This window comes from Garra rufa, chromosome 6, assembly GCF_049309525.1.
Source record: "Garra rufa chromosome 6, GarRuf1.0, whole genome shotgun sequence".
In the NCBI taxonomy this organism is placed as follows: domain Eukaryota; kingdom Metazoa; phylum Chordata; class Actinopteri; order Cypriniformes; family Cyprinidae; genus Garra; species Garra rufa.
In genome coordinates, this window is record NC_133366.1 from 33829534 (window position 1) to 33850066 (window position 20533).

The 20533-nt window shown below is 35.6% G+C and overlaps 1 protein-coding gene across 1 annotated transcript in view; it reads left to right on the forward strand.

The window, feature by feature from the left end:
• Nucleotides 1-20533, forward strand: part of lrba (LPS-responsive vesicle trafficking, beach and anchor containing) — a 352295-nt gene that overhangs the window by 91891 nt on the left and 239871 nt on the right. Inside the window, exons 21-25 of the mRNA XM_073842640.1 lie at nt 138-330; nt 10813-12093; nt 12238-12413; nt 13504-13667; nt 14659-14940. Of these exons, the coding sequence (XP_073698741.1) occupies nt 138-330; nt 10813-12093; nt 12238-12413; nt 13504-13667; nt 14659-14940 (2096 nt within the window). The remainder of the gene's footprint in view (nt 1-137; nt 331-10812; nt 12094-12237; nt 12414-13503; nt 13668-14658; nt 14941-20533) is intronic.

Consider the following 20533-nt stretch of genomic DNA (forward strand, 5'->3'; position numbering starts at 1 on the left):
AGCTTATTTCTGAAGATAGTTTGTCTCTGAAATATAGTTGAGTTCATGCATGCATCCTGAACTTCATCATGCTCGTCATCAGTAGTATTTTTTCTGAAATGAGTAGAGGTTTTTTACGAACTTGTTCTTTTCTGTAGGAGTCTGTTGCAGTGCTCGGTGTGGCAGGAGTGGATGCTGTCTCTGTGCTTTATAAGCCCCAAGAACAGCGAGGAGCAGAAGATCTCAGAGATGGTGTACGCCATCTTTCGCATCCTTCTTTATCACGCCATTAAGTATGAGTGGGGTGGTTGGCGCGTGTGGGTGGACACACTCTCCATCACGCATTCCAAGGTCAGGACCCAAACACACACACACACAAAAAACACGGATGGATGGATGTATTAAACATATGATACTTACAGTCATGAATGTTTACATGAAATCACAAAACTTGGTGTTCTTTCATAGAACACAGTTTTTTGTGTTTTATTATTATTTTATTAATATTATTATTTCTAAACAACAGCTAATTGTAACAATTTTTTGAAGGAAGTCTCTTGTGCTCACCCAGGGTGCATTTACTTAATTAAAAGTGCAGTAAATGTAGAAATATTTTGTTTTATTATTATTTTTTGTACATATTTTAAATGTATCTTATTCTTTTGGTGGCAAAGCTGAATTTTCAGCAACCATGACACCTGTTTTTAGTCTCACGTGATCCTTAAGAAATCATTTTAATTTTGGTGTTCAAATAACAATTTCTTATTAATATCAGTGTTGAAATCAATTATACTGCTTAATGTTTTTCATTGATGATTCACTGATGAGTAGAAAGTAAAAGAAAAAAGAGCATTTATTTCAAGTAGATTTTTTTGTAACAATGTAGATGTGTTTACTCTAAAGTTTTATTAATTTAATATATCTTTGCGGAATAATAGTGTTAATTTCTTTCATTAAAAAAGCTTGCTGACTGCAAGTGTATAAATTTAACAGATATATAATAAAATATTACAAAAATATTTATATGTAACAAAAATATTTTAAATAGACATAGATTTTTAAATTCAAATTGAAGAAAAAGATGAGACTTTCCCTCCACAAGCCGTCCATTACCATGTCTCTCTTCCTTTCTTCAGTTGGTTCCTTCTCTCATTGCCTTTTTCCCTCCTGTGCTCAGGCTCTTTGCGTCAGCCGTAATCCACTAGCTTCTCACTGCAATAACCTGACTACTATTACGCTCCATAATCAACTAGACTTCTCAGATTAGAATCTGTATTCCTCCACTGCCAAACCCTCTGTTCATACTTTTATTTACAGATTGAATTGCGTCTTTAATGTATTTGAGAAGTCTCAGTTTTCGGAGCTTTCTAGCTTCAGAAATGTCTATTTTAAGATGCTCTATTGATATTGTAATATGGACATGGTTCCAAGCGTAGTGAAGTCATTTGGTGTCAGACTGTGGCTTTGGGCACCGGCTCCTGGCGTTGGCCCATTGCTCTTCTTTGGTTGAGTTCTTGTCTCTGGCCACTTGGGGGTGCAGCTGTGCTGTGCAGTGAGATCTGTAGGAACGATCAGTTGCTCAGTGTGCTTATTCATCAGCAAATGCAGCATTATTACAGCCTCGGATTTACTTCAAGTGGGTTATTTCTGTAGTACAAGCATCACCAAAGGGAACTGCAAAAAATAATGACTGTTTTCAAACAGGTTTCCCCAAACACTTCTCGTCTCCCATAGACATATGCCATTGACTAAGCCAGTGTTGCTACTGTATGTCAGGCTAGTCAGGATGTGAAAAAACATCTTGAAATGTCTCGGTAGCACCACAGAGCCACAGTGATTAAAGGAATTTTCAGCAAAATCAATGTAAATTGTACAGAATAAACTACAACACAGAGATACCCAAACTAGGCCCGTTGGTCAAAATAGGTTTGTTACGAACTTTGATTTGGCCTGGCCATGTCATTCCTTTAAGAAGGAAGAACCATGTCACTGAAGTAAAATGATTAGCTTTCATTTCTAATTCATCTCTTTGTTTGAACATTTTTATTTATTTTTGCATTGAGAATGTAGAGAATGAGTGAGTTTAATTAAAAAAGGTAACCATTTACAAGAGCACTTTGCAATAAGGTTCATTAGTTAACATTGGTTAATTTCATTAGTTAACTAACTAAGAATGAACAATACTTCTACAGCATTATTAATCTTAATGTTAATTTCAGCATTTACTAATGCATTATTAAAATCACAAGTTGTGTTTGTTAACATTAATGCACTGTGAACTAACATGAACATACAATGAAAAACTATACTTTTATTAACTAACATTAACAAAAAGTAATAAATAGTGTCATAAATGTATTGTTCATTGTCTGTTCATGTTAGGTAATACATTAATCAATGTTAAAAAATGACACTTTATTGTAAAGTGTTACCCACTTTACAATAAGGTTCATTAGTTAACTATTTTAGTTAACTTGAACTAAGAATGAACAAAACTTCTATAGCATTTGTTAATCGTAGTATACGTTAAGCTTGTTACAATGAACGACTATATTTTCATTAACACATTAACAAAGATGAATAAATACTGTAATAAATGTATTGATCATTGTTTGTTCATGTTAGTTAAAATACTACTAATGGATAAATTAATAATGGAACCTGATTCTTAATGAAAATCTGTTTTATAGAATATAGTTTTTATGGATATTATGATATTAGGATGTTATGCAACATTTACTTTCATTCTGCGACCAATAATCAAGTTTGAATTTGGCCCTTCATACATACATATATATATATATATATATATTTTAAACTGAGAAAGAAGCACATATAAACACACACAAAAAAACATTATTTAAGGTGCCTTATAGTTGTGTGTATTGTGCAAATGATTTACATTGTAAATGGTCTTAAATTGTTCATAATTGTTTTGGTAATATTGGTAATATTTAAATCTATTTTTATATTACAACTCTCATGTATTCGGAATTTATTCATTTTATATGAGAAACGCCTAAAATGAAACAAACGTGTTCATTATCATTGATGTTTATTAATTTTCAGCCGTTTCATCCATAATGACTTACAAATTAGAACAATACCAGCGTAAGTGATTAATTCTAGAGGGAAAAAAATGACCAAACTTAATTGAGAAGCATGCTAAAATGCATTTAAGATAAAAATTGCAATTATGATAGATACTAATGGCAATATGTACAGACATAAAAAAGATTTATGCATTATCTGAAAGCTAAATAAATAAGCTTTCCATTGATGTATGATTTCTTTTGGTCGAGATACAACTATTTGAAAATCTGGTATCTCAAAATATTGAGAATTTTTCTAAATGAAGTTCTTAGCAATGCATATTACTAAGCAAAAATAAAGTTTTGCTTTATTTACGGTTGGAAATGTGCATAATATCTTCATGGAACATGATCTTTACTTAATATCCTCATGATTTTTGGCATGAAAGAAGATTTTATAATTTTGACCCATACAATGCATTGTTGACTGTTGCTACAAATATAGTCGTGCTACTTAAGACTGGTTTTGTGGTCCAGGGTCACATATATATATATATGTTTATTTTTCTCAATCACGCCCTATAGTTAGGTATCACATTACATTATACACCGTAAAATATAACAATATGTTGGTGGATTGAGCAGCGTTAAAGTATTGCAGAATGCTTTGCTTTCATTCTTTCTTTCTCATGCAGACATGTTATATTTGAGTGTGCTTGCATTCCTTAAGTAGCTCGCTGCTGAGCAAGTGCACACAAATTGATCATTCCCCTTCCTATGGGTCAAGCCTGTAATTGCTTTTTTGCGCTATAATTGCACAAGATTAATGCAGGTAAGGTCCTGTTCTGTTTACAGCGTCTCTGCTCTGATCTAAAAACAGAAAAGGGGGTTGTGCGTATGAACTGGAAAGGTGCAGCAGCGCAGAGCTAGAGAGATACATGCATCTGCTGAGGAAAAAAAAAGCTAAAGAAACTCAATTGCAATTTTATTGTCCGGCGTGATAGATTTCCTGCCAACTCTGGAGTAGGAGAGCTGTTTGTCACTGTAGCTCTCCCTTTCAGCTGCAGGGGCTGGCTGACTGTGTGTGTGTGTGTGTGTGTGTGTGTGTGTGTGAGTGTGAGTGTGGGGGAGAGAGAGAGACGTTGTGTGTGGAATAGAAAGAGTGTGTGTTTGCGTCCTAGAGATGCACAGTATATGTGCTTTTAGGTTGTAGTATACAAGGTCTCCAGATCCCCATGTTTGAACACATTTAATATTCATCGCAAATGGCCTTGGCAATCATTAGGACAAGTCCTCATAAATTCAACCAGCCTTTTGGGAACCCCCTGGTAAATAAATACATGTTCTTGGGCAGAAATACACTTAGACAAGCATGCAGTTTTTTTTCTCCCCTACACTATTTAATTGTTTTTCCAGTTAACTGTAGAACACTGCCAGAATATTGAGTACATTTTTTTTATTATAACATGAACATAAAAAATTCTTCATTTTATTACATAATAACAATACTCTTAAAACAAATCTTTTAGCAAGAGTGCTGTTGTCTGATTGTTGCTTGATTGTCTTTTACTAGGCTTGTGTGTGTCAAAGGAGATGAAGTCTCCTTTCCAGCCGGCTCATTGTAGGCAGACAGATGTTTTTGCAGATGGGCCTGCTGACACCACAGCTTACCCAAGGTGCCCCTGTCCCAGCACTGCACATAAATGAGACCGGCTCCACACGGTTATTGTAGGGACGGTTTCTGCTGAAAGTGATCATCTTGTGAAAGACTTGGTGCCCTTCATGCTTTCCTAGTCAGCAGTCTTCTGTTCTACTGTTAAGAACATCTTAATGGTTGAAGGAGATGTTGTAATGGTCCAGCAAAAGTGGCAGGGATCTGGAGCCTTTAGTTTGCTTCTTGAGTGCTCTGTGATCTCCTCTGGGGTGTCACGCTGTGCTTTTGTGTTCTGAAACCAAGTCCGCAATTAGCTTATGAGCGTTTATAAGAAAGTATGTATTTCTTGAATTTTAGAAGAGATTATTTCAGCATCTCCAGCACTTGTTCATGAAACTCCTTAACACTGTGAACAGTTTTTTTCCCATCAAAATTGGACTTCGTAATTCACAATTGCGAGTTTACATCTTATAACTTGCATTTGCAAGAAAATAAGCCAGTGCGATAACTCGCAATTCTGATTTTATAACTCACAAACTTGCAATTGCAAGTTTATATAATGCAATTCTGAGAAAAAAAGCATGAATTTTGAGTTTATATCTCCCAAATTTTTCTCATTTTAGGAATAAGCTTCTCAGGTGCTGTTGCTGCTTTTAATTTTGTGTTTAGTTATTTTTAAATAGAAAACAAGTGAGTCATTGTGCTAAACTCACAATTCTGAGAACGCTCAGTCTTTTTTCTTTCAAAAATTACATTTTATAACTCACATTTGCAAGAAAAAAAGTCAGAAATGCACGTTTGTATCACACAATTCTGAGAAAAAAGTCACAACTACCCTTTTTTATTCAGTGGAATAAGTGGAAATGGAGGAAATATAAACTCACAATTTTGAGGTAGATTAACTAAAAAATTCAGACTTTTTTCATCAGAATTGGACTTTATATTTCGCAGTTGTGAGTTTACATTTTACAACTCACATTTGTAAGAAAAAAATCAAAATCACACAATTCTGACTTTATAACTCGCAATAGCGAGTTTATATCATGCAATTCTGAGGAAAAAAAGTCTAAATTGTGAGTTTATATTTTGCAAATTTGATTAAAAAAAAGTCAGAATAACCTTTTTTATTGTTCAGTGGAGGAAATTAAGGAAATATAAACTCAAATTCTGACTTTTTCCCTTCAAAATGGAGAATTTTGTGATTAATATAGCCTTTACTGTATATATGTATCTTCCCCACTTTTGGCCTCTAGAAAGTAAAATGACTTATGAAAGTAATGAGACTTTTATAGGAAAACTTATTCTATTTCTTATACCCCACAGTTCAAACTGTATCTTCTTTTCTGTATTTACTTTCTAGCAATATTTATTTCCTTGTGCTTTCTTAACATTAAAATCTTATTATCCAGCAAGAAAGAGATTTAAAAAAAAAAAAGATGCTTGTCTTTTTTGACAGTAGTGTGTGATTCTGGGCCTAATGGAGATGTTGGAAGGAATGACCTGCCCATCTAAGAACGTCAGGCCTATTTTGTGGTTTCATGAAGCTGCTTATCGTGCTTGACAACAGCAATACTATGGATTTAGAAGACAATGGAATCCAGTACTGGAACATAGCTTGTAAAGATAGAGGCACACCTACAACCAGTCTATATCGAATAAGCTCATAGGCCGGCACACAAACTGGCCCTAGAACATGGATAACATTGACAGTAACATTGACAATGACATTGATAAACCATTCACTTTCTTGACATTCATTTTTGCAAGCTTATCATGCCAGCACAAAATTTAAAGAATTTTTTCTTTGTATTATTGTATAGTAGCTTAGTAAATTATTGTACAGTTTTTATTTAGTTCATTTTAAGAATAATCATAGTGAGTGGAGAATTCAAAATATAAAAAAATTAAAATCTCTCAGTGGATCAAGAGAAAATACACTACTTCTATTCAAAACAGTATATTACGGAGTTTTGCTTCTTAGGTGCTTTTGCTGCTTTTAATGTTGTGTTTAGTTATTTTTAAATGGAAATCGAGAGTCATTCTGCTTGTCTTTCTTGAGTTTCTCTCTGTGTACCTTTATTCCACAATCTATGACAGCTGTGAGAGTATCGAAGGGACGGAAAAAAAAAAACCTAACAGTGTCTTTTGGACAGAAGAGAAGGGATTTAGTCTGCTGACCACATTGATTTTTGCAGGAATGGAATCGCATTTAGCTAATCCAATTAGAGCATTCTCAGGGTCCCTATTTCCCCTTTGTTTTGCGGTTACTCACTATCTATTGATCTAAATGGGGCTCCCTACCAGCCCTACAGTGAGAGTCTGTGGCCGACTGCTCCCTGCTGATCTAAGATCAGTGATTTAAGCGCTGTTTCCGTCTGATGCTGAGCTTGCAGTCTGATAGCTGCAAGTTCTGCTGGATCATCATCAGTCTGATGCTGGATGAGTCTTCCCTTGAATGAATTATTTATTTATTTATCATATACTTAATTTTTATTTCCAACTGGTGAAGTTCTTTTTTGTTAATGAAAATGCAATGAATTATAATATTTTTAGGGATGCACGGAATGTTCGGCAACCAACATTTTTTTGTTGGAAAATAGCAAAAAAAGCTCTTTCAGTGTTCAGCCGATTAAGCGAAAAGGCCAAATAAATTATACCGAACAATGACGTGACGCAATCAAATAGAGACGCGCACTAATGCAGCAAAAATGTTGGCAGTGTGGAAGCATTTAAAACCGTCAGAGAAAGTCGCAAAAATCATTACAAGCACCGACAGCACGAGACTGTTTAGTATCGCATCGCATGTCTTCCATGAAAAGAGAAAGGGATGATTGTTGCTCGTTACTGCATGATGACTGAAATCGTGAGAAAATCTGCACGAGCTCCTTAGCCAGGATTCAAAGTCCGAAGCGCGAGCAAAATCTGCGCTCACGCAGCGTAATGAGAATCATTCATAAATCTGCTGCTGTCAGCAAAAAGTAACACTGAGCTCTTCTTGCGGGTTTCCGCCAAAATACAAGTCAACATTTATAACTGTTAGTATTGCAATTTTACTGTTGTTCTGTAAAATAAAATAAAAAAGTAACACAAAAATAATAATAACAATCATTACAACTGCTCTATTAATACATTTATTATAACATTCTCCTTTGCTCAGCAAGGCTGCATTTATTTGTACATTAAAAACACATTGATTCAAGTCTCTTTAAGTCAATTTGTGCTTTGTTGGTAGGCTATAATGTCTACTAGAATGTTTAAAATGTTCAGTGTTAAATAGCTATTTTTAAATTGTGGTTTTGTAATTGATTTTTTTCTTTGAAAAGCAAGACAAAACTGTAAAAAGCAAATATTGGCTATTTAATTTATGCAATTGAGAAAAAAAAAAGGCAAAATACATGGGGGGGAAAACACGAAAAACTGTGTTCAGTAATGACCTTTAATGCAAATCCATTTTTCAAGAGCCCTTTTAGAAAAATATTTAGAGATGAACCAAAATGAAAATTCTTAGCCGAAGCCGAACAAAATTACACACTGATTAATATTTCACAATATTACTGTTTTCACTATGTTTTTAATAAAATAAATGCAGTCTTGGTGAGCAGAAAAGGGTTCATTCATAAACAAAAAAATGTGCCAACCTTAGACTTTTAAATCGTTTGAAGGGTGACACTGAAGACTGGAGTAATGATGCTGAAAATTCAGGTTCGATTGCAGAAATAAATTACATTTTGCAATATATTCACATAGAAATCAGTCAGTTTAAATAGTAAAAATATTTCACAATATTACTGTTTTCACTGTATTGTTAATAAAATAAATGCAGCCTTGGTGAGCAGAAGAGACTTTATTCATAAACATAAAAAAGGTGCCAACCTCAGACTTTTAAATGGTAGTCTATTGATCGTATATGTTCATAAGCTGTATAAATGCAGATTTATAATCATTGTATATGGCTGTTTACAATCATATTAAAGCCCATTTACCATTTGTATTTTGAAGTATTGTATTTGTTTGCAGGACTCTTTCAGCAAGGGGGATTCGAGGCACAGATTAATGTGTTTATGATCAGTATTACTGCATATATGTATGCGTGATCAGTGACCGCAGGAGAATCGGTTAATCATGTGATGGTACATGGTATTATGAGTCAATTTCCATATGCGTTTTTTTGGTTTTCTCATATTCATCATCCTTTCCTATCAAAGTGCTTGTTACTGATGCGAAAACACAGAAAATTTAACCTGATCCGAATTTTTTAGGACAGACGAAAGTTTCAGAGGCAGTGTGTAAACTCGACTGACATAACGTGAGGTCGTATTTATTTTTTAACATGCAAAAATTTCGGACATAAATTTCGTACTCAGTGTGTAGTGGCCTTAAGTTGTATAATTTGGAAAGCTCATTGTCATGTTATAGAACCCGCACTATATTCTTAGATGAATTGTACTTTTTTCCATGCTGCACGTCTAGAGAGTTGACCGGAATTAAATAAAATCAGATTGAAACTGATGTCTAGCCCACCCGGTGGCATTCAGACTATATTTCAAAACCACATTTCTATAGTTACCCTCTTTCCAGAGTAACTTTATCTCTACAACACGCCAAGGGCTCGCATGTACCATTTGCCGGTTGTAGTAAGGTAACTAATGCTTTTCACATGACGTAATACTTTATTGGTACGATACGCATTGTAGCGAGCTGCCAGACAATGAGGTGCTTTTAGTGTACATATGAGGATTTTTTTTAAACATTTTACAGCATATGGTATACTTACTGATTCTTGAAGATAATACCTAACAGGATAATAAGGGGCCTCATGTGCTGCTTTTAAACCCTTAGTGGTTTACATGAGTTCTGACTTTCATTTTTCACAAATCCTCAAATGCCTCGCAGGCCTTCCAGATATGCTTATTTGAAATTGAGTGGTTTTATCTATGTGGCTCCCTCTCTTCATATGGTATCTAATCACAGAGGAGGCAAATGTTTTTGAACATTTCTGAAAATGCACCGTGTGGATTTAAAAGCTAAATGTTAAATGCCGAATTGAGCCTAGACTAATGGTCTTGCTATTCCAAAGAAGAGAGTCTGGAGAGAACGAAAACTAGCAATACATTTCAGAGCTGTCTGTTCGGAGCAAACAGCCATGGATTACCAATCAGACCATATGGAAGATTAATGGCCAGGCTTGTAGCAGGCTAATTTAGAACAATAACGGCCAATTAATTACGTATAATAAGGCTTTCTTGCCTAAATGCAAATGCTGCCATTGGTGTGGAAGCTGCAAGTTGTTTCTCGTTTCCCCAGTGGTGTGTTTGACTTTCTGTCTGTTGTGTTCATTTGATTAATTGAGGTGTGTTTTGGTGAGCTCAGACTTCTGTATCTGCAGATCCTATGCACTGTCTGCTGCTAATTGTAGTCCTAAACACACATGAGTATCTCTCTCTTCACAGTATTATTTTCTTCTGCCTGCTTGGTCATGCTAGTAGTTCAGATTTATATATTCCCAGTTAACATTTTTACTGTCACTGAGGATTAATTAATTAATTAATTTATGTATTTATTTAATTAGTGCCAGAGCCAGACTACTTTATTTTTTAAGCAATAATAATAAGTAAATAATAAGTAATAATAAGTTTGGGATCAGTAAGATTTTAATGTTTTTTTTTTTTTAAAGAAGTCTCTTATGCTCATCAAAGCTCCATTTATTTGATCAAAAATACAAAAAAAGGAATAAAACGAAATATTGTTAGAATTTAAAAGTTTTCTATTGTAATATACTTCTACTATAATTTATTTCTGTGATGTAAAGCTACATTTTCATCAGCCAGTACCCCTGTCTTCCGTATCACGCAGTCCTTCATAAATCATTTTAATATGCTGATTTATGATCAATGTTGGAAACAGTTGTGCTGCTTAATATTTTTTTGGAACCGGTGATTTTTCAAGATTCTTCGGTGAATAAAAGTTAAAAAGACACATATTTCATACTATGTGAAAAATATTGACATCACTAAAGTGTGTTTAAACAGACAAGTGAGAATTTAAACATCCAAACTTTTTGATTGCTTTTAGTTTGTCTTGATTGAAAATTTACTTTTTGTTCCTGTGCATAATTATTATTCCTCAACCCTCTTACTGTTTCATCAGGTTACCTTTGAGCAACACAAGGAGAATATGGCTCGCATGTTCGTTGAGTACCAGCGGATGGGTTCTGAGGGAGAACCTGAAAGCAGAATCAGAACAATATCTGGAGTCAGTCACGATTCTCAGTTCCTTGCCTCAACCAATGGTGAGCTGAATGCTGAAGAGATGGCTCCATCTACTGTAATTGAGCTACGTGTGGAGGACAAGATCACTGATCAACCTGGAGACAATGAGGAAACGAGGGCCCAGATCCCGGTCACAGTGTCCAACATTCTCACCAGAGATGAGGAAGAGAGACAGACAGACATCGTTGCCACCTCATCAGAGACAAAGAAAGAGGATAAAGGTGAAGAGGACACTACAAACGAACCAGGAAAGGATAATGAAGTTAAAAAATTGGAAGACAATCATAAAATGGAGGCTGACATGGATGGAGCGCATGAGAGAGTGGATTCTGACAATACGATGACTGAAAGTAGGGTAAACGAGAAAGAGAGAGCTGATCTGCGTGTGACAGATGATGCTGACAATACTCAGACTGTAACCGACAATGATGCCAAAGTTGAAACTGAAGCTGTGAAGATGTCAGATGAAGATGATGGTAAAACAAGTACTGATGAACCTGAACTAAATGTTCAGGTAGAAGATAAAGAGAAAGTACTTGGAGATACTTCTCCTGAAACTGTAAAGGAAGCCAAAGATGAAGAAACTTCTGAGGCTTCGGCCCACCAGGAGAATAGCACAACTGGGGCCTCCGTCACGAATGAAGATAACACTGATGTTTCCTCAGTCAGCAACTTTGTGAAGGTCAGTGATGACAGCACAGAGGAGTTATCTTTTGTTTCAGCTACGGCAGGCGAGACTGATGACAATGGTGCAGAGAAGGAAGATGATGGGAAAGAGAAAGAAACTGAAAAAGATGAGAAGCCACTGCAAAATGAGAAAGTAGAGGAAACCAAGGATGAGCCAGCTCCCATGGTGGAGGTGGATTTAAACCAAAGCACCTCTACCGATGAGACCAATCTTCACACAGAGACTACAGCTAGTCATGGTGCTGCTGAGACAGAACAAACTGAAGTGCTTCCTCCAGATGTGGCTACAGCAGAGGTTAGCCCTAGCACTGAGATTGTCTCACAGGATCCAGGAACTAACCAAGACACTCTGAAGGCAGCAGGGACTGAGACTTCAGCAACTAAAACCAAAGAGATTAAAATTGCTAGACTGGATGTGTCAAGTGTGGCCTCAGACACAGAGAGATTGGAGTTAAAGGATACCTCAACAACAGTAAGTTTTGCAATATTAATAACTGAGGAACTTTTATATATTCAATTATATTGAAAACTAAGATTCTTCACAGAGCAAGAAAATGACTTTCTCATTAGGTCACACAAAACAATTGTTTGAATAATAAATGCTTGTCTTTTGCAGAATCTGAGTGCAAATCAAGCAGTTGTCTCAAGCCCCACAGGTCAAGCCACTGAGGGCTCATCTTCGGCACGAACCACTATGTTCCGTATCCCAGAGTTCAAGTGGTCACATATGCATCAACGTCTTTTAACCGACCTGCTGTTCTCTATCGAGACCGATGTGCAGATGTGGAGAAGGTGAGAGAAACACTAAGAACCAAACAAGATCATATATACAAAGGGATTAAGTATCTGTATACATTTTTGTATACTTTTTGTCTGTTAAATTTTGACCACACCTTAATGGGATACTTCACCCAAAAATGAAAATTCAGTCATTAATTACTCACCCTCATGTCATTCCAAACCCTTAAAACCTTTGTTTGTCTTTAGAACACAAATTAAGATATTTTAATGAAATCTGAGAGCTCTCTGACCCTCCATAGACAGTAAGGGTCCTACCATGTTCAAGGTCCTAAAAGTAACCAAGAACATCAACAAAATAGTCCATGTGAAAATGGCACTAGGGCAGGGTTCCTCAGATCTTACCCTGGAGGTCCAATGCGCTGCAGAGTTTAGCTCCAACCCTGATCAAACTCACCTACCTGTGATTCTCTAATGATCCTGAAGACCTTGATTAGCATTCTCAGGTGTGTTTGATTAGGGTTAGAGCTAAACTCTGCAGCGCATTGGACCTCCAGGGTAAGATTTGAGGATCCCTGCGCTAGGGTAACGCCAAGGAGAACAGTTGTTGAACAAAGTTGTTATTTTAGTTTGTTGCACAACAAAAAGTATTCTTGTAACTTTATAAAATTACGGTTGAACCACTGATGTCATGGACTGTTTTGTCAATGTTCTTGGTACCTTTCTGGATCTTGAACGTAGTAGGACCCTTGCTGTCTGTGGAGGGTCAGAGAGCTTTTAGATTTCATCAAAAACATCTTAATGTATGTTCCAAAGATGAATGAAGGTCGTACGGGTTTGGAACGACATGAGGGTGTGTAATTAATGACAGAATGTTCATTTTTGGGAGAACTGTCCTTTTAAGGTGTGATTAGAAATATTTTTTTTCTAATCGAGATAAGCTGTTCATAGTTAAGTTAACCTGGAAGGAATATTGAATTACAGTATTAGGCTCTTATTCAGTGACTTTGAGCTTGGGAAATGTGCTTTAAAATTACAAATACAAGAATGTTGATTACCCCACAGACAGCTCTCTGTGATGTTGTAGTAAGTATCATAAATTCTTTCATAATTTCATAACTAGTTTTCTCACTTCTCCCCACAGTCATTCGACTAAGACTGTTATGGACTTTGTGAACAGCAGTGAGAACGTGGTGTTTGTGCACAACACTGTTCATCTAGTCTCTCAGGTGGTGGACAACCTCATCATGGCCTGTGGAGGAATCCTTCCTCTGCTGTCTGCAGCCACATCTTCTTCGGTTAGTATATGTGTGTTTCTGTGAAGTGTGTCAAAATCAAATAGAACCTATTATAGGTATCAATTCTGTCTATATGGTATTGATGAGAGATGGCTCAAAACGTTAAGTTGCTGACCATAAACACATGCTCACTTGCGCTTGCTTCTCCTGACAATAGAAAAAAAAAGGATTTGGAAGGTTCACTTTGATGCCCAAGTGTTGTGGCATGATGCAATGCATTTTCCCTTGCCACTGATGTGTTTTAAAGGACAGTTTGGACAATTAGGTTAATTGAATTTGATGTCCTCCATTATTGGTTGAAAATATGTGTTTTTTTGTATATGTCAACAGAAAGCTCAGAAGATTTCTGCAGTGTTCTGGTCATTGGTCAGTTTTTTGTAAATTGAGATATATACATCATCTGAATAAATAATAGCTGAATAAATAATCTTTCCATTGATGTATTTTGTTAGGATAGTACAATATTTGGCCGATATACAACTATTTGAAAATCTGGAATCTGAGGCTGCAAAAAATCTAAATATTGAGAAAATCACCTTTAAAGTTGTCCAAATGAAGTTCTTAGCAATGCAGATTGCTAATCAAAAATTAAGTTTTGATATATTTACAGTAGGAAAATTACAAAATATCTTCATAGAACATGATCTTTACTGTATTTTTGGCTACAAATATACCCGTGCTACTTAGGACTGTTTATAGATATTATGAAATAGTGTATAATGTATAATAAAATGGGTTGTAGACACAGTTTCTATCCAGTCTGGCATTTAGAAATGTCTAAAAAAAAAAAAAAAAAAAAAAAAACATGCAAATTGCCAAGCAATCTTTCCTGAGATCCTTAATGGTTTTCCATGCCATTCACAGCGGCTCTTACATCAGAGTGAAAAGGATCATTTCAGTTAAGTCTGAGAGATCCCTTAAATCATGCTGTGATAAAGTGTAATTTGATTACAATAGCCATGATAATGAAAAGTATGGGTGATGATAAAGGTGACCTTTAGTGCATTATGAAGATTTGAGTAAAGATGGTGCTGATTACAAAGGCTGCAGTTACAGTAATAATGATGATGATGTTGATGTTGATGACGACACTGTCTTGCAGCATGAGCTGGAGAGCATTGAGCCATCTCAGGGTTTGTCTGTGGAGGCGTCACTGATGTTCTTGCAGAGGCTGATCAGTCTCGTGGATGTGCTGATCTTCGCCAGTTCACTCAATTTCACAGAAATCGAAGCAGAGAAGAACATGTCTTCTGGAGGAATCCTAAGACAATGCCTACGCCTGGGTATGTCTCTCTTTTCACTTTAGCGCTGTTTGCTAAAGCTCGCTATTAGTTCACTCCTAAATTAAACCTTCCTGATAATTTACTCCCCCCCCATGTCATCCAAGATGTTCATGTTTTTCTTTCTTCAGTCAAAAAGAAATTAAGGATTTTGAGAAAAAAACATCTTCATATAGTAGACTTTAATGGTGGCCAATGTGTTAAAGGTCCAAATTGCAGTTTCAGTGCAGCTTCAAAGGGCTCTACACAATCCCAGGAATAAAGGTATTGTCTTTGCACATTCACTTTGTAAACACTGGGTCGGTACTTCCGCCTACATCGCACGTGATATTTCCAACGAGACTACGTAATGTGGAAGTTGTGGACACAAAGTTAGTGCAAGATGAGCATTTGTGGTTAAAAAGTTTATATACATTTACTTTTTTTTTTTAAATGACAAATCGTTTCGGTAGATTAGACCCGTATTCCTCAGCTGGGATCGTGTAGAGCCTTTTGAAGCTGCTTTGAAACTGAAGTTTGGACCTTCTACCCGTCGACTAAGTGGAGAAAGTTCCTTGAATGTTTTCCTCAAAAACCTTCATTTCTTTTTGACTAAAGAAAGAAAGACATGAACATCTTGAATAACTTTGGGTGAGCAAATTACCAGGAAATTTTAATTCTAATGCGAACTAATCCGTTAACGGGTGTTACACTAGCTATTACTCATACTAACTAAACTTATAAACTTTACCACGCAACCAGCACCTTACTGTTTATGCTACAAACACATATTTGTACAAATTGTGTGGCTTGTTATGAGGAGGTGAGCTTTTACTAAGCAATTGGAGATGGCTAAAAATATTCCATAGACTTAAATTGAAAGTAGGATCTGTGATATACAGAATATAGTGACTTGAATCAGTAAGTAACCAGCAACTGCATAAAATAGCAACATGCTAAAAATGCTCAAAACACCTTAGTATTATCCTGGCCACCATCCATGACACCCTAGAATTGTGAATTTTGCATGGGCAAGAAACATATTTTCTCTGTACGTCCTAGGGTCAGTAAGAAAGTTATTTTTGAAAGAGATTAGCCATGTTGGCAGCATGGCGTCATCGTGTCACGAGTTACAGTTTGTGGACCTTTCCCAGTCCTGTCCCCACCTCTTTCTATCCACCTCACTGTCCTATCAAAATAAAGGCAAAAATGGCAAAAAACAAACAAAAAAACAATTACATTGCAGAATGTATAGGATTTGTCAGAATTGACAAAAACTGTTATTTAAAAAGTTTCGTATTCATATTTCAAATCACTGCTATTCATTTAAACTTTGTATTCATCAAAGAAAAAATATGTGACCATGGACCACAAAACCAGTCATAAGTGTCAGCTTTCCTAAATTGTTTTGAAATTTAGACATCTTTATAAATAAGCTAAATAAGCTTAATAAATAAGCTTTCCGTTGATTTTATGGTTTGTTAGAATAGGATAATTGACCGATATACAACTATTTGAAATTCTGGAATCTGAGGGTTTAAAAAAATCAAAATACTGAGAAAATCGCCTTTAAAGTTGTCCAAATGAAGTTCTTAGCAATGCATATTACTAATCAAAAATAAAAATGTTATATATTTACAGTAGGAAATTTACAAAATATCTTGCTACTTAAAAGAGTTGTTCACTTTCAGAACAAAAATGTACAGGATAATGTACTCACCCCCCTTGTCAAGATGTTCATTTCTTTCTTTCTTTAGTCATAAGGAAATTATGGTTTTTGAGGAAAACATTTCAGGATTTCTCTCCATATAATGGACTTCTATGGTTCCCCCGAGTTTGAACTTTCAAAATGCAGCTCCAAATGGCTCTATAAACGATCAAGGGTCTTATTTAGCAAAACAATCAGTTATTTTCTAAAAAAAAAAATTACAATTTATTAGGGGTGGGCATAGATTAATTTTTTTAATCTAGATTAATCTAGATTAAAATGGCTAATTTGAATTCTGCTGAAGGCATTCAGAATATGTGTGCTACCCAAATAATGACTTAAAGTCTTTGAGAATGGATCATAAAGCTCATAAAGCTGTTCTATGATAATTTGTTGATGAAAATAAATTATGTTCAATTAGATGTACTTGTGTTTACTAACTAACTATGAAATTATTTTTTCTCCCTATTAGATTGTGTTTTCTTTAACGTCAACACCTACCCAGCCCATTACATGTTACACCGTACTTTTATTTTGACAGGTTGCCTTGAAGTTTCTGTGTCATACAGTATGATATGATGCTAGTTTTCTCAAATGAAACGGTAAAAGTGACACTCACAGCAGTTTGGGAGATTGAGTTTATCTGTTCATGTGAGATGAAAATGCCAAAAATTACCGGGAGCGTCACGTGTGTTTCAGTATGCGTGTAGTAAAAGCTCGTCTCCGCAATGCATACATACAGCTAGACAAACGGAACATATCGGATTCATATTAAAACGGTCTTTTTGCATTTCAGTTTTCACATACACTAGTCCATATCGCGATTTGAATTAAGTGACTGACCAACATTTGATTTATGAATCCAAAAAACGACGAATTTACGTGGCATTTCGCTATAGTAGATTCGGTTTTTATGAATGGACGACGACGCGATCCCGTCTGTGTTTTGGCGGAGGAGACTTAAACGGGCGACCATATTCTATAGTCTTCGGTATACATCCGCGTTAAACTATCAAGGTGAAAGTCATCATAGTTTGCGTAGTTTAGACCCAGCTCCCAACCCAAATTTGAGAATAGATTAACGGCGATATTTTTTTTATCGCGCGATAAGAGTTTCACGTTAACGCAGCACGTTAACGCCGATAACGGCCCACCACTACAATTTATATACTTTTTAACCTCAAATGCTTGTCTTGTCTAGCTCTGTGTGTACTCTGTGTAGAGATTAAAAAGTATATAAATTGTAAATGTTTTTAGAAAATAACCGATCGTTTCACTAGTTAAGACCCTACTTCCTCTGCTGGGATCATTTAGAGCCCTTTGAAGCTGCATTTAAACTACATTTTGGAAGTTCAAACTCAGGGGCACCATAGAAGTCCACTATATGAAGAGAAATCCTGAAATGATTTTGTCAAAAAACATAATTTCTTTAACTCTGAATAAAGAAAGACATCTTGGATGACAAGGTGAGTACATTATCTGTACATTTTTTCTGAAAATGAACTACTCCTTTAAGACTGATTTTGTGGTCCAGGGTCACATATATCATGGTTACATCATTTTTAAATAACGTCCTACTCTTAGTATTTATTCTCAACCTGTTTCTCTCTTTCACTTACTGTCCCCTTCTCTTCTCGCTAAAAATCATCCTCAACTTGCAATTGATTTTAATTGACTTTTGATGAGCTGAACGTCTGAAGCACTGAGGCAGCTCACTAGGTTTTGGCGCAGAGTCCTTTTTTGCTCATTGATTTCTCTCTATTGGCTCATTTAGTAGAGGTAATAACTGCCTTTCCCTTCCATCCCTCCCTCTCCCCAGTCTCTCTCTCTGTTTTGTGCGAATTCTCTAATAGTGTTATTATAAGCTCTCCACACTGTAGTAGTCTAAAATGACGAGCGTCATCAGGACATTGACTCTAATGGCTGTTTTGTAGCCTGAGGCACCTCCTTCTTTATATGTCTATGTATCACAAACTGTACTGCAGCATTATAGACCGCATAACAGAAATTCAGCCGTTCAGATCGGTTACATTATTCATTTCTCTTTCTCTCACACACACACAAACACACAGATGCATGCACACACTCTACGTGACCCTCCCTGAAGCTATCTAGACACCATCGAACTCCCTCTCCTCTAAATATAACACTTTTCCACTCTACTACCCCTCTACTTTGCCACATCGGCTCTCTCGCCCGTGTAACACCCAGACCCACTGAACAAAATGGCCGGCGTGTTAAATCGACTCGACAGTGTGCAGCAAGGGCAGGGCGGACCTTCCTGATTGGTGGAGTGAGAGCGAAACCGAAGCCTGTTTTTAGGAGGGCTGAAAGTATAAAATGAATATTTGATGAGGTCTGCCTGTGTGTAATCTGATTTGGGATCTGTAACAAGGTTTAGCCCGCCATCTCTCCGTCTATAGCTCCATTTCTGCCTTTTGCTCGCTCTTTCGCTCAAATGACTAGAATGCCTAATGGAAAAAGCTGGTCGGTTCCCGCGCTGGAATAATACCTTTAATCTAAGCGTTTTGGAGTTTACATTTGTCAGTTGTCAAGGTATGAGAGGATAGAGGGTTGAATAGAGACGTAGACATGCATAGTCACGCACACACATTATTGTGCAGTTCGAACTCATGTGCAGTACATTAAAATGAAAACACACACACACACACACACACATGCACAATTCTAATCTTACATATAGCATGCAATACATCAAATTAAATGCAGTAAGAGGGTTTTTCTGCACTGTGGTGGGGGGAACCTGGCCAAAATGATTAAACACAGAATAAGCAACGTCATCTGTTTTCTAAACCTCATACAGTTTAATGTGTTTTCCTTTTCTATACTCTATAGGACTGTTATGTCTTGGAAAAGAATTACCTTGCAGCATGTTTGTGGACTGTTATTAATTTGTTAATTAATTTCAAATTATTTTATTCTTATGCGTTTATTTTTAGTGGTGTAGGGTTATATGATATATTGGGACTACAGTGCCGTTCAAAAGTTTCAGATCAGTAATAGTTTTAATGTTTTTTTAAAGAAGTTTCTTATGCTCATTAAGGCTGCATTTATTTGATTAAAAATACAGAAAAAAATAATTTGGTGAAATATGATTGCAATTGAAACAGTTTTTTAAAATATACTTTAAAATATAATGTATTCCTATGAAGCAAAGCTGAATGTAGCAGTGTCACATGATGAATCATTCTGTTATGCTGATTTATAATCAATGTTGGTAACAGTTATTTAAAAATAGAAGTTATGTGTTACAATATACACTGCTGTTTAAAAGTTTGGGGTCAGTACATTTTTTCTTTCTTTCTTTTTTTTTAAAGAAATTAATATTTTTAATAGTGATAGTAAAGACTTGTATTGTTAGAAAAGATTTTTATTTTGAATAAATGCTGTTTTTTTCTTTCTTTTTTCCTTTTTATTCATCAACAAATAAAGAAAAAGTATCACAGATTCCAAAAAAATATTAAGCAGCACAACAGTTTTAACACTCATAATAAATCAGCATGTTAGAATGATTTCTGAAGGATCATGTGACACTGGATACTGGAGTAATGATGTTGAAAATGCAGTGCTATGTCACAGAAATAAATTATATTTTAAAGTATAATAAAATAGTAAACCAATATTAGAAATTGCAAAAATATTTCACAATATTACTGTTTTTACTGTGTTTTTGATCAAATAAATATAGCCTTAATGAGCATAAGAGACTCCATTAACAATCATTAAAAATCTTACTGATTCCACTTTTGAATAACAGTGTATATTAGTTAGCGGCTAGTATTAGATATTTTTTAAATTTATCTGTATAAGTAGATATTAATTAATTAATTATATTGGCTGACATTTAATTCTGCATGCTCACTATTTTTATATTTGGAGAACCTTGGC